General features: G+C 43.0%; 1 protein-coding gene across 2 annotated transcripts in view; it reads left to right on the top strand.

The window, feature by feature from the left end:
• Nucleotides 1-5,617: 5,617 nt before the first annotated feature.
• Nucleotides 5,618-13,967, top strand: part of RARB (retinoic acid receptor beta) — a 168,600-nt gene continuing 160,250 nt past the window's right edge. The window contains exon 1 of one of the 2 annotated variants that reach the window (XM_039251936.1): nt 5,618-5,630. Coding sequence is in view for 1 of the 2 variants with exons in the window: in XM_039251935.1 (XP_039107866.1) it covers nt 6,317-6,473 (157 nt within the window). In the remaining variant the exon portion in view is untranslated. Of the gene's footprint in view, nt 5,631-5,879; nt 6,474-13,967 lie in introns of those variants that run through there. The other variant, XM_039251935.1, reaches the window with a different exon arrangement.

Genomic DNA, 13,967 nt, shown 5'->3' with positions numbered 1-13,967 from the left:
CCATGCCCGTTTACACATATATATATGTAACAAAAGGGGAATGTATATTAGCACAACAATTTGAAGTACAATTTTGTGTAGTCATCACATTTTAACGTGCACATCATCTTTGACTTGACCCTACAGCTACTAGAATTTTATCCAGCACATGTTTTGTGACTCATGCCCACAGGGCTTCTTAAACACTGAAAAACTGGAAACAGGCTAAATGTCCAGTAGGTGAGCACTGGCTAAATGAGTTACAGTGCATTAATGTAAAGAGATTCTATTCAGGTTTGGGGTTTTGTTCTTTAGTGGGAGTTCTACGTGTACTGTTTATTATGACGGGATCTCAAGAAATACTGCCAAATAGAAAAATGTTACAAATCGGTATATATTATGTGTGTAAAAGCAGCAGACAGCCCCCACAAAAGATATACAGATCCGCTGCCCAGCAACTTTTCATTTTATACCTTCTAGACCAGACTATGAGTTTTTATGATGTATATTACTTTTAAAGTTTTTATTTTAATTCCAGTGTAGTTGACATACAGCATTGTATTGCTTTCATACGTACAATATAGTGATTCAACTATTCTGTATATTACTCAGTGCTCGTCATAGTAAGTGTACCCTTAATCCCCTTCACTTATTTCATCCACCCCACCCCCCACCCACCTCTCCTCTGGTAGCCATCTGTTTGTTCTCTCTAGTTAAGAGTCTGGTTTCTTGCTTTGTCTCTCTTTTTTTTCTTTATTCCTTTGTTCATTTGGTTTGTTTCTTTCTTAAATTCCACATATGAGTGGAGTCATATGGTATTTGTCTTTCTCTGAGTGCCTTATTGCATGTAGCATCTCTATCAAATCTACACCCTATAGATCCATTCATGTTGTTGCAGAATGTATTACTTTAAAAAAAAAAAAGTCTAAATTAGAAAAGTGGAAAAATAGGGGTACCTGAGTGGCTCAGTTGGTTAAACATCTGACTTCTGCTCAGGTCATGATCTCACAGTTCGTGGGTTCAAGCCCTGCATCCGGCTCTGTGCTGTAGTGCAGAGCCTGCTTCGGATCCTCTATCTCCCTCTGCCCCTCCCCTGCTCTCACACCCTCCCTCTCTCAAAAACAAACATTAAAAAAAAGAGGAAATTTTTTTTTAAAAAATGGAAAAATGAACAAGAGAGGAAAACCGAAGATCGGTCTTTCCCAAACTGAGGGATTCAATACTGAGACATTTAGGAAGGCAAGCATTTAAGTTTCAAGTTGAGATAGACAGAAACTGTGGGACTTGAAGAGATGTCTTTATGAGTCTTGCATGGCAAGGCAGAGAAGCGCTAAAGAAACAAATCAAGAGTGGAAAGACAGAAGTGTGCCCCTTGTCCTGGGTAATGGTGTTTTTAAGTACCCAGGTGGGAAGACTTCATTGAGGAAACTGGAAAAAAACAGAAACTGGAGAGAAAGGAACCAAACGAAAGAAGGACACCGTGGCCAACACTCAAGATGGAGAAACATTTTTGAGGAAGAACAGATGTTCCTTGGGGTTCTGAGAAGACCCCATCTGTAACAGATGCGTCGAGCCGCTCTGCAAGTTCATGTTTGCGACGTGCCTTAACGTCTTCTGGTAGAAGATTCATGGCCATCGGCAGTCCTGGTACATTAGCAGGTGTTCAGATGGGAGGGCCAGAAGCAGTTTCCATGTGTCGATTAGTGTCACCACTTCTCCCAGCCACCAACACAGCAGGCAGCTCTGCCTGGTGGCGCGCAAGTCCCGGGAACAGCGTCAGTGCTTGCCTGGTGCTGGTGACACATCCCTGCCTTGGCTTCCTGACCGAGACACACACATGGCTCAGTGCCCACCATCTATTTTTCTGGCAAAACTATGGCAAGAGGAGTTGATGGGAGATTCATGGTTAAAATAAATAAATAACATAAAGCAAGCAAACAAACAACAACAAAAAAACCATGGAGGAGACAGGTGTATCTTTTAAAATTCTCCGTGTCTTCCTCCCTCCACCCCACCCCCACGTCTGCCTGCACTTTGCATGACTTTGTGCCTCGGGTGGATATGTCTGTGCCTGCGAGAATCTTTTTATTTAGACATCACAAGGCATTTGACCAGTTTTGAACACGGCCGGCTTCAATCCTGGTACACAGAGACGCCGGCTCTGTCTTCACAAGGCTCTCCAGTTCAAACATGTTTGCAGAGCGTGATTCATGGTGTTTCTTTCTGGATTGTCCAGTGGGTAATTGCTGTACGAAAACCAGAGAAACAGATGTAGACCCTGAACCTTGGCTATAAATTTTTGTTTTATGATTATGGGTTTCAAATGTGCTGTGTCACACTGACAAATATACAGTTACTCTGAAACAAAATGGATTTTGGTCTCAAAACTTGTTTTTTTGGTTGTGGTTGGAAATACTTTTATTAGAGTTTCTTTTGTCATTGATCAAACACAAAATAGAGGAGATGGCACGTATCAGAATGTTATTTTATGCCGTACCAAGAGAATATCTGGGGAAGGTTTCTTCTGTTTGTTTAATGCTTAAAATAGGCATCCATTATTTAAATCTCATTATGAACAAATTAGGCCATTTTTTACCTTCTGCCTATTCATTAGTCTTTATAGTACGCGGATATGTATTTAAAGAAGTGTGGCTCATTTGTAAACTTTTCCTAAATAGTACTTAAGAGAAAGAGGGACACCTGGATGGCTCAGTCGGCTAAGCCTCTGAGTTGGGCTCAGGTCATGATCTCACGGCTTGTGAGTTGGAGCCCCATGGTGGGCTCCATGCTGACAGCTCAGAGCCTGGAGCCGCCTTCAGATTCCGTGTCTCCCTCTCTCTGCCCCTCCCCTGCTCACACTCTGTCTCTCTCAAAAATAAGTAGACATTAAAAAAAATTTTTAAAGAGAAATAATTTAGAGGAAGACAGGTTTTCAAGAAATATGAGAATTAGATTCCCCGATGAAGAAATGATAAGAAACATGTAGCTAAATTTGGGGGCTGCTTTGTAAATTAAAACTTGGATAAAATAATAGCTCTAATAGTTACAATCAGCATAATTAATTCATGATGAGAAATGATGAATAGACTAGTAAGTGCTGTTGCACTATGAGAAACACATAATATTCTATTCACACGGATTGAAATAAAAGAGCAGTATTCAAAAGCCCAAGTTTATTCCTCTACGGTGAAGAGAACCCCAAGGTGATTATAAGTTTAGAATTTCCTGATGCCAAGAAAGAACACACCAGATCTTCTAGTGCCGTCCCTCCCCACCCACCCCTGCGCACTTTGTTACTCTTTCTTGTGCCACGACAGAGAATTGAGGGTAGAAATGTGGGAACAGTCACTTCCCTCCCTAGGTGAGGCTGAAATGAGACCCAGCAGAATTGGGGGGACACCTTCCCCATCTTCACCTTGCTATCAGTGCACCCTGCCCTTTGGAAGGATGATTGAAGAAGGGGTGCTGTGGCCTCCCTGGGTGAAAGATACCGGAGAAGCTGGCAGTGGGGACCATGCTTCTTTCTTAATTCTTCCCGATATCCTTTAAATGTAGCTGCTTCCTTCTCTCCCCTCGAATACCTTTTCATCCACCTGCATTCTCACCTGTGGGTCCATGTGTGAGTTTCCGAGGAACCCTTCGGGACCTGAAGTAAGCATTTGGAGCTGTAAGCCCAGGCACACAGAGATTGGCACATCATGCGGTGCTGCTTGCATCTTTACAACCATCTTAATGGCAGCGTGTTAAATGTTTTGTGTATTTCTCTGTATTCCTTGCTTAAGGTGTGTGTTTCCTTTGTAGTTAAAGGGTTTCTTATAAACCTCTGTTATCAAATAACGGACAACTGAAAAAGAGAGAGAGAGAATTAACAAACACAGTTTCAGCAGAATCTCACCCCTCTGTCTTCCCGGACTTCTCAACAGCGAGGGCTGAGCTTGCTGGGCTGAAAATTGTTTTAATGTACCTTTCATAAAAGGGTCTTTGACTCAGCAAGTGTGTGCGACGCATACTTTTCATGTTATACCATGAGTACCACTTAGCAACTCCTGAAGACAGAGAAGCTTTCAGCATGGGGCATGGTGTCCCCCCCGCCCACCCCAGGCTTCTAAAAGGCCCAGATGCCAATGCACATTCCAGCACTGTCCACAGAAAGGAGACCTGAGAAGCACTCTTCCCTGCAGGGGGCCAGGAAACCTTCCCTCCTGCCCACCCACTTACCTGCCCTGTTTGGAGAATTACAAGTAAATATCGGAGAGGTAGTGGAGGAAGCAGGGTGTTTTAATTCCTCCCCAGTTTGCTCTTTCGGATGTACGTTGCAGCCTTTTAAACAAGTTGTGCAAAATGGCTGCAATGTGGATTGACTCTGCCTCTGAAAGCTCTTTGCCTGGGTTTACTTGTAAATACTACATGTGTCCTTCTCCGTCTTCTAAGACTGGCTAAAAAGCTTCTCCTCCCTTGCAGTTGGGTCAGTATGGCCAGGATAAAAAAAAGGATCTCTTCCTCTTCAAAATATTCTAATAAATAACCAAGATTGAGCAGAGGCTAGGATTGGGGAAAACTGGCCCTTGGAAATATAAAACCTTCACATGTAACCAGTTTTCAAAATATGTGTTTAATTATGTGGTGGTTGGGTGTGCGTGTGCGTATGTGCATGAGATGACGGAGGTCACCAACATGCTATTTGGGGTGCAAGGCTGTGGGAAGAGCAAAGCAATCACCCTGGAGTAGGATTCCAGGGAGCTAGGTTCTAGACATGGCTCTGAGTTTTGTGGCCTCTGATAGGTCTCGGTCTCCCGTCTTGGGCTTCCATTTCCCCAGGCGAAAAATAAAAGGATAAAATCCCAGTTAGCATTTGTTTCAGGATACGGTGTCTTCTGACACACGATACTTCTTGGGGGGTGGCAGAGTGGTGGCTCACAGCAACCCACTGAAGTGGGTGGTCCTCTAGCCCCATTTTACAGATGAGAAAACTGAGGCTCACAGAGCTCAAATACTTGTCTCAGATCACACAGCTGGTTAAAAGGTAGAACTGGAAGTGACATCAATCTCACTGGGAGTCCCACACCCACTCTTGACCTCTGTGTTTTCTCAGATCAGGACCTGAAATCCTGTACACACGTGTGATTCCATGTGTGTTTGGGGCAGGAGTAACTAGTTCTGGACTGCTGCATATAGACTGGAGAGAATTTTTTTTTTTAAGTAAATGAATCCAGAAAGCTAGATTATTACTGCAGGGCAAATGCAATCCCTCCAGCCAGGGCTTTGCAAGAGGGCTAAAGACGGGTTAAAAAAAAAAAAAAAAATCAAATCAAATGGAAAGTTTCTCAACCCCAGGCTTCCCCGAGGAGTAACTCTCCTCTCTGCTCGACAGTTTAGGGCTTGCATGTGCTTTTTCGGGAGTGGAAAAATACATAAGTTACAAGGAATTTAACAGACGGGGCCGGGCGCACGGAGGAATGCAAAGGGTGGGCTGGGGGGCGCGGGGGCGGGCAGGGGGCGAGCCGGGCGAGGGGGACACGCGCTTCCACGCTAAGCCGCTGCGAATGAAACGGCGGGGAGGGGGAGCGAAGTCGGCGCTCCACGTGAGCCCGCAGCGCTGCCCCGGCTCCTCCCCTGCCCGTTTTAAAAGCACTTCTTGCATTGTTGTTCAGGTGAGAAATGGGAAAGCGAGCGGCGGCTCGCGCGCTCGCCCGCTGCCTGCCTCTCTGGCTGTCTGCTTTTGCAGGGCTGCTGGGAGTTTTTAAGCTCTGTGAGAATCCTGGGAGTTGGTGATGTCAGACTCGTTGGGTCATTTGAAGGTTAGCAGCCCGGGAAGGGTTCACCGAAAGTTCACTCGCATATATTAGGCAATTCAATCTTTCATTCTGTGTGACAGAAGTAGTAGGAAGTGAGCTGTTCGGAGGCAGGAGGGTCTATTCTTTGCCAAAGGGGGGACCAGAATTCCCCCATGCGAGCTGTTTGAGGACTGGGATGCCGAGGACGCGAGCGAGCCGGGCAGGGCTTGTCTGGGCACCGTCGGGGTAGGATCCGGACCGCATTCGGAAGGCTTTTTGCAGGCATTTGCTCGGAAGGAGAACTTGGGATCTTTCTGGGAACCCCCCGCCCCGGCTGGATTGGCCGAGCAAGCCTGGAAAATGGTAAATGATCATTTGGATCAATTACAGGCTTTTAGCTGGCTTGTCTGTCATAATTCATGATTCGGGGCTGGGAAAAAGACCGACAGCCTACGTGCCAAAAAAGGGGCAGAGTTTGATGGAGTTGGGTGGACTTTTCTATGCCATTTGCCTCCACACCTAGAGGATAAGCACTTTTGCAGACATTCGGTGCAGGGGAGATCATGTTTGACTGTATGGATGTCCTGTCAGTGAGTCCTGGGCAAATCCTGGATTTCTACACTGCGAGTCCTTCTTCCTGCATGCTCCAGGAGAAAGCTCTCAAAGCATGCTTCAGTGGACTGACCCACACCGAATGGCAGCATCGGCACACTGCTCAATGTAGGTTTATATTTTTCCCTTCTTCTTCCAAGAAAAAAAAATGAATTGTCTCTCTTGCATGCAATAAAGACATTGGAAACAAACTGCATTGGTAGCAAGACAAAGGATTTAATGATTTAATGCTGAAAGGGTGTGATATGCTGGCGTGCATATTGATTTCCCTCTGCTGAAAATTTCCTGTTAGATGTTTTCTTCCCAAACAGCCCCTCCCGACCCCCGCTCCTTTCCTTACCGACCTTCCAGTCTCTGGAAAACAGTTTTAAAAAGATGCATGGGGGGGAGAGGGGGGAGAAAAGCAGAGTGTGACCACAGGACTTTGAAACATTCTTCAAGTAAGGCAATTGGACACATTGTGCAGTTTTTACTGAGATGTATGCAGAGGGGAATTTAACTTTGCTGTTCTTTGGATTAGCTGCTAGTTGTATATATCCCCCATTGTGTGTTTCAACAGTCCCAAGTAATTAAAATATCACATCGTCCTTGCAAGGAATTTAGCCTAATTAGGGTGGCTGCTGCTCCTGAAGTTCATAAACCACCAGTTAAAGCTGCTGCTTCCAATGTTTTCCTTGCTAAGGAAAGGCAATATTTCTTAGCATTGACCCTGCTGCCACCTTTCCGAGTCACTTTGTTGCTCTAAGAAGTTGCTGTTTTGCTAGAAAACTACTGGCAACGAACACCCCTTGGGCTGAGCCATCCATTATTTCCATATCTTGCAATTCAGCCCAGAACCTGGACATCAGTTAAAGGAAGGGAAATCTAAGTGGAGTAGCCCAGTTTTTTAAAAAAATATTGACTATTTGGTTATCTGATGCTGACATGCCGCCGAGGCACGCATCTGGTCAACAGTAGTGCGGCTGCAGGCTTGAGAAATGACCAGAAGTCCCAGAAAATCCCACGTTCGGGTGGCTGTAGTGGGAGCCGGCATGATGCATCGCTGCCCTGACAGTGATTTAGATAAATGGCTCAGCTATCTATCAAAATGTTTTTAGTACTTTATTTGACAATTCATTGGAGCATTAGCCTGAAAATGACATTTTAAATCTTTGTTTTCAAAGAGGTCAAAGTTTAACTGGAAGAAATTGAGTTTTCCTAATAACATGGTGGCTTATGTAAAGAGGGAGAAGAAAAGGCAGCGGGGGGGGGGGGGGGGGGGGGGGGGGGGGGACAGTGACCAGATTTAAATTGCTCTCTGTGAAACTTGTTCTTAGCAATAAAGACTTGCTACTTGGGCCAGGAAATCAACAGGTTTGTAGCTGAAAAATCAATAACCATTTGATGCCAGCTGTCCGGCTGTCTGACTTAATATTTGTTACAGCCATAACCAGGGCAAAAAGAATATAATTTTCAGAAGGCGTCTTCATCGTTTAGCTGTACCTCAAATGCCTTTTCTTTCCTGCTGCCTGATTTCTTTCTGAAGAAACTGAGTTGCAAAATAATTTTACAACCCGCTAACAGATCTTTTGGACCTGTCCTCTGTAGCCGTTAAAACAGTGTGAACAATTTCACTTGGAATCTCAGGGAACCCGAGCTCTTGAGAAAAGTTTTTGGCCCAGGAAAAAGTTCTATGAAACGTATTTTTTAACAAAGGGGAAAAAATGTCCAGGACCCTTGGCGGAAAGCTATTAGACCTAATAGAGCCTTTACAAGTAGACAGTCTCCCTTTGTAATTAACCCTCCAAACATGCCTATTAAGTTGTAGGAGTAGGGGGAAAAGCTTTGTTTGTTCTTGAACAAGTTAAACAAGGGATTTGCCTTATCTGGGGAGAGCGAGTGGTGAATGTGTCATTTGCCTAGGGCCAGCCGATAAGCAAGAAGTGTTGATAACAGCAAAGTTCAGCTAATCAAAGAAACTTGCATTAGAAAAAGTAAATAAAGGCATTTGACAAAGGGATTTCAGAAATTCCAAGGTCTTATTTTTGTAAGCAAGGCAATTAGCGTTTATTGTGGTCAATTTCACAAGGGTTGGAAAAGCATATCCCAGCTATAGGCTAAATGAATAAATTGTAAAAATTGCTTTTGCCCCTGCAATGGTCATAAACCACTTTATGACCGTCCGTTTAGTTGTTCAAGAGAGTTAAGTTTTTAAGCATAAATAAAAATTCTCACAAATGTCTGCCACATGGTATTTGGTTCAGGGTGGCATAGCTTGTTAGGACTTTGGAAATAAAAGCATATTAGGGCTTCGTTTGGATAGATAAGAGCATAAAAACTACAAGCTTTTCCATTTTACTTAATGACTGTTTTGACGAGAAGCAGATCTGTTTGCGCTCATAGCACAGAGGAAGCAGTGGGCAAGGAGGGGAAAAAAAATCGCACTAAATGCAACCAACAGTATTTTCTGCCTTGAGATTCTGGTTTTTTTTTACATGTGTATGTGTGTAGAAATCAGAGTAAACCCTTTGAATGTAAAACACACCAGAAGCAAAAGTGTTAGAATATACTCTTTAGTTTCTTTTGTAATTTTAACGTCAGAGAAATGCCATGCCAACCAGCTACCGGTTTGAGTAGGGCCTGTGAATCGCTTGTTATAAAATTCGAAGTCAGGATTAGCCAGCTACTAAGGGAATGTGGTATAAATAATACGATTTAAGACTGCCCCTGGTAGGTATCATAGTCACAAAGTTTCTATTCAGATGCCTTACGGATTATCTTGGTTTTCGGGCCTCCAGGTGTTTTCAGCATTAATTGCTCAGTGGGCATAGGATAAATCCTAATATTTGTGGTCTAAATATAGTTGCTTTCAGTGAAATCATGAGTGTGACAACTTCTTGGCCCTCTTCCCTGTGCTCTCCATGCTCAGCACATCAAAAGAAGAAAGGGAAAAGAAATATTTTCTTTTTGAAATCGTATTTTGCCCATTAATGAGGAGAAATAATCTGTTTTAAAAACAAACAGTGATGTGTGATTAAGGAAGGAAGAAAAGTCCCCTTCTCAAAGCCCTGGGACCTGAATTTTAAGTATTAAACAGTATCCAAATCCTCTCCTAGTGAGATATAAATTGGGGTCAAAGTGGCAAAATCAAAGATACCCTCTGAAAGAGAGACTAAGTAAAGACTGACAGCCACCGTATGAATTGAATGGGGTTTTGAATAAATATTTCGATGAAAAGGCTCAATTGTTTTTCTAAAGTAGGACATAATTTTCTGCTTCTCGGCCACATGACAGTGGTAACTAATACCATCAGAAAGGAGAAAGAAAAGGGACTTTTGCTTACATCTCAGAGTGCAGGATAGGGTCGTCTGAAGAGAAGTGGAAAATTCACGAAGTTTTTCCTCCCTGTAGAAAAAAATAGAAATACTAAAAATTCTGCCCGTATGCTGATACCTTGGTACTTGGGTAGGAAAGTGTTGATGTGTAAACTAGAAGAAAAAAAAAACCCACTTGAGTTTAAATTTTATCACCAGAAAACTGTAGATTCCAGAAAATAAAACCAGAGAGGTAGACCTCTGTCTGCTTAAACTTAGGCTATAGAATCAATCTGAAGCACCAGTTAGAATTTGATTTGCCAGGCCAAATGCAAAGCTGTTGCTTTGCAACAGGCCTTTTTTTTGTTGTTGTTCTAATTAGATAAATGACCAGAATGGCCATTACTGATAGGCTAACTGATCTGAATCAGAAGTTTTCTTCTCATTTCTGGATGCCTGGCTCTCACCATACATAACCAGTCAGATTTGTCATGACCTTTTCTTTAAAACATAAAAGTAACAGAAAGTTCTTCTGGATATCAGATGCTTGTAATTGACCTTGGTAAGCCCCTAAAATGACTGAAAAGGGAAGAAAATCTTACCGTTTTCTCTTTTGTACCTCCCACAAGCATCTGTAAACTATCTCGGAAGAGAAATACACGATGAGTGATAAAGATGGTCGATTCTGCTCTCAAGGCATTCATAATCTTTGAAATCAGATTTTTTTTTTAAACAAAAGGCTAGGAATTTTTAAATTAGACAGTTACTCTCTAGGAGGAAGATGGAGATGTGGAACCAAGATGCAAAATAACTCTCTTCGAATCACATAGAGCTTATTGAACAATAAATGCGGTATTCATTTTAGAACGTCTCAAAAAGAATCTTCTATAGAGTTTGAGTTACATGTAAGTGCCAATAAATTTATCTTTAAATGACATTTTTGTACTTTAAATGTTCTGCTAGAGATTCAGTTAACTATCAATTAAATACATTCTTTCGGAAATGGGAGCTTTTGATGAAGGTTAATCCGAAAAATCTTGGCTGGAAACCTTTCCAAAAGATATTAATGCAGCATCTTGCCTTTCAAATTATAGGGTAGTTAGGGCGATCGTACATCTCCGATTTTCTAGAATAACCCACTTGCAGATATACTGCCACAGTTCCCACATAAATCATTGAAATATGCCAGATATTTCAATATTACGACATTTCCAAGGCTGCCCCTTGAACCCAGGAGTGGTACAGAACGCCTTTGTTTGGCTTCCCTGGTCAATATAGCCAGAGCGCTCACAGCTTAATTTTTCCACTGTGACTGAAGATCGCCTGGTGCTTCTGGATCATCCTCCCGAATGTGACTTCCTTGTGTGGCGCGCTGTAGATCTGTAAATAGAAGGCATCCCTTGCAAAAACGGATTCAAGTACGACGACTGGGCTTCTCATTCCAGCATGTTGTATGTACTGGGAGTGGGGGAGGGGTAGAATTATTAACTCGCACTACTGTGAACAAAGGTGTATCAGTTCTTGGCCAGCTTCTCCTTAAAAAGTTGAAATGGGCGGGGATGGAGAGTGGAGTTAACTCAGGTTCCAGATTTATCAGCATCCTGTCTGTAAGTGGCTTGGCCTAAGTAACTCTTGTTAAATAGGACATGAGATAACCTTCCCCATCTGTAAGATCTAATGACACAGCCTCATCAGTCAGTGCGTTGCCCCGAATTCTCCCGTTTTCCTTTCTGGCTTCCTTGCCTCGCCGTCGTTACGGACTATGATCCCCGCTTCACCACCCCACCCCCCGCCCCCAAAACCCCTTCAAAGAATAAAAAATAAAGTTGTACAAGTTCTCTCGACCTGGGAGACCGTAAGGGTGAGTCTGCAGGTATTATATTATTTATCTTGAGCTTTCAGAGCTTCTTAGAGAATTCAAACAGGCAGTGGAACTGCTGACTTGCTTTCTTTCTCTGTACGTGCAGGGTGGGGAGCTGAAAGGGGGGCCATTCAGTAAGATAAGACTCTCGGTCCCTTGCATGATAAGGCCAGGATAACAGGAACTGACGTCAGCCAGGCAGGCCAGCCTGGCCCAGCATTTCCTCTAGTCAGGGCACATGGATTCCAGGAGACTCCAGGCCTGCCCCATCGCGGACACACTGAACCAGCTGGGGGTGGGGGGCATGAAGAAAGCTAATTTTAACAGGAGCCATAGTGGGTGACCATGTCCCTGGCGCCCAAAAGGAAATTTCTCTAAACAGAACAGAGAGTCACTTGGGTGGAAGGGAGTGATTTTAGTAAGAGCGGATTCTGAGAATATAACCGCAACTCTACGTTGTCCTAGGGTAGATCTTGGTTCCCGGCTGTCCCCAGTTTCCCTCTGATGTGTCTGGAGAAGGTCTGTCCAGCAGTCACCAAATCCAGGCCCCTGTGAGCCCCGCCAGCTCCCTCTGTATAACAAAATGGGAAGGAATTCACACTGTCAGTTAATCCCTGGTATTCCTATTTACTTTCCTAAGTACCCAGTTCCCACCCCCGTCCGCATCATATGACAGCGTTGCTAAAGCCATTCCATTTGCCACCAGCTCTGACAGCCCCCAGCGGTGCTTGCTCTCCTCTTTCCGCCTTCCTTTTTTCTTCAACTCAGATGATTCTTGCCTTTACAGGTATCTGCGATTTGAGGTCTGGAGGAGAAACTCGAATGAAAGAGCCCGTTTTTATTTTTTCAAGTTCAGAGGTTCTCCTGAAACTACTCTTTTCTTTAAGATAGTTGTTGCTGTGGTTGTTAAGTATTGAATAAGGGCTACCGTCCTAATTTGACTCCGATGCAGTGAAACGTTTGGTTCTGTTATTATTGATCAATTACCGTCGGTCGCAGATAACGTGTTACCAGATCAGAAAACCCCGAGTAGCTGGATCCAGAATACTCTGGTAGAAATAATGCAGGCAAGACCAGATAAGATGGGGACATCCGTTAACTGGGATGAGAAGATTTGGATCACGTTTATCTCAATTTTTCTCTGATTTCCAGAGCAACTGAAGACGTTATCTAACCCATGCCTCCTCTCAAAAACTGTAAAGCTTTCGGGGCTACGGTACCTACGTCTTGTTATCAAAGTCCATAATTATAAAAAAGGTTGATGATCTGAGGGCTGTTTCAGCTTCAAAAGATTTTTTAGGGTCTGGTCTATTGAAAAGCTTGGGGGTATAATTAACTAAAATGGAAATGGAGGCAAGCGAAATTTAGTTCCTGATGTTTTAATTTAGCTCAGTACTGCCATGTGTTATTGAAGAGAATTCTTAAAGGCAAACATAATTATTTCATTATGGTCCTCAGAATGCTTTCATTGGCTTTAATGACAAGAAGCTGTATAAAAAGGCATAGATTTTAATTAGTCCTCCTTATATTTACATCAGATAAATAACAAATAATTGATGAAAAACAAGTCTTTGGAATGGATGATTTCACATAGTGCGCTGGTTACAGTTTAATGATGAAACATTTCTCTGTTGCTTTGCATTTTAATTATCCAGACATTACAGTAGTGGTGCCATGGAGCTAAAATACCGTTGTTGCCATTTTATTACCCAAAAAAATCACAATTAATGCCTATGAATCAGAAGCCGAAAAAGGTAGCTAGAAGCGCTTCTCAGAGGAAGTAAATTGCGAGTCCGATTAATTTCACTACGTTTGTTAGCACTCACTTGATCACTTTTATCTTTTACACTTCATCTCTTTGGGTTAAAACTGTCAGGGGTTTCACATGCGTGTTTATGGCCACTTCTTCTCCTAAATACCTTGCTTTCTCTCTTGCTGCCCGTTGGGAAGACTTGCCTGAAAGTACCTTGCCAAATGTGTACCAGAAATTCAGAGAGCCTTTCTCCATGGTGCAGGCTGCCTTACCTTTGATTTTATATGAAAACCCATTTCACATGATTCATCCGTTTTGGTGTACAGAACACTAATTGTTATTATTGATTTTAAATTCCGTGACCATTACAAGTAACCCAGATGACTGGCAGATAAAGGGTAATAATCCATGGAGTTCTGGAACTGTTTCATGTTTGTCTGGAGTACTTTATGTGATCAATATTAACTGCCCCATTGAAACTAACTGCTGTATCAAATAACAGTCAATCAAATGAATGTGCTTAGAGATTATTTATTGAAAGCTTTAATTGTTCACTGGGGCCCTGCTTATCAGAGGGAACAATAGGAATTAGAGATAGGATGAACAGGTTTGGATTTGCAGAGAAAGTTGGAGGATGTAGATGAACAGGGGGCATCCCTCTGCTACGTAGGCAAGAGGTTCCAGAATCCCACGCG

The sequence above is a fragment of the Hyaena hyaena genome, unplaced genomic scaffold (assembly GCF_003009895.1).
Source record: "Hyaena hyaena isolate Hyena2069 unplaced genomic scaffold, ASM300989v1 scaffold_403, whole genome shotgun sequence".
Classification (NCBI taxonomy): domain Eukaryota; kingdom Metazoa; phylum Chordata; class Mammalia; order Carnivora; family Hyaenidae; genus Hyaena; species Hyaena hyaena.
Note: the sequence above shows the minus strand (reverse complement) of the source record. Positions and strands in the feature narration are given on the sequence as shown.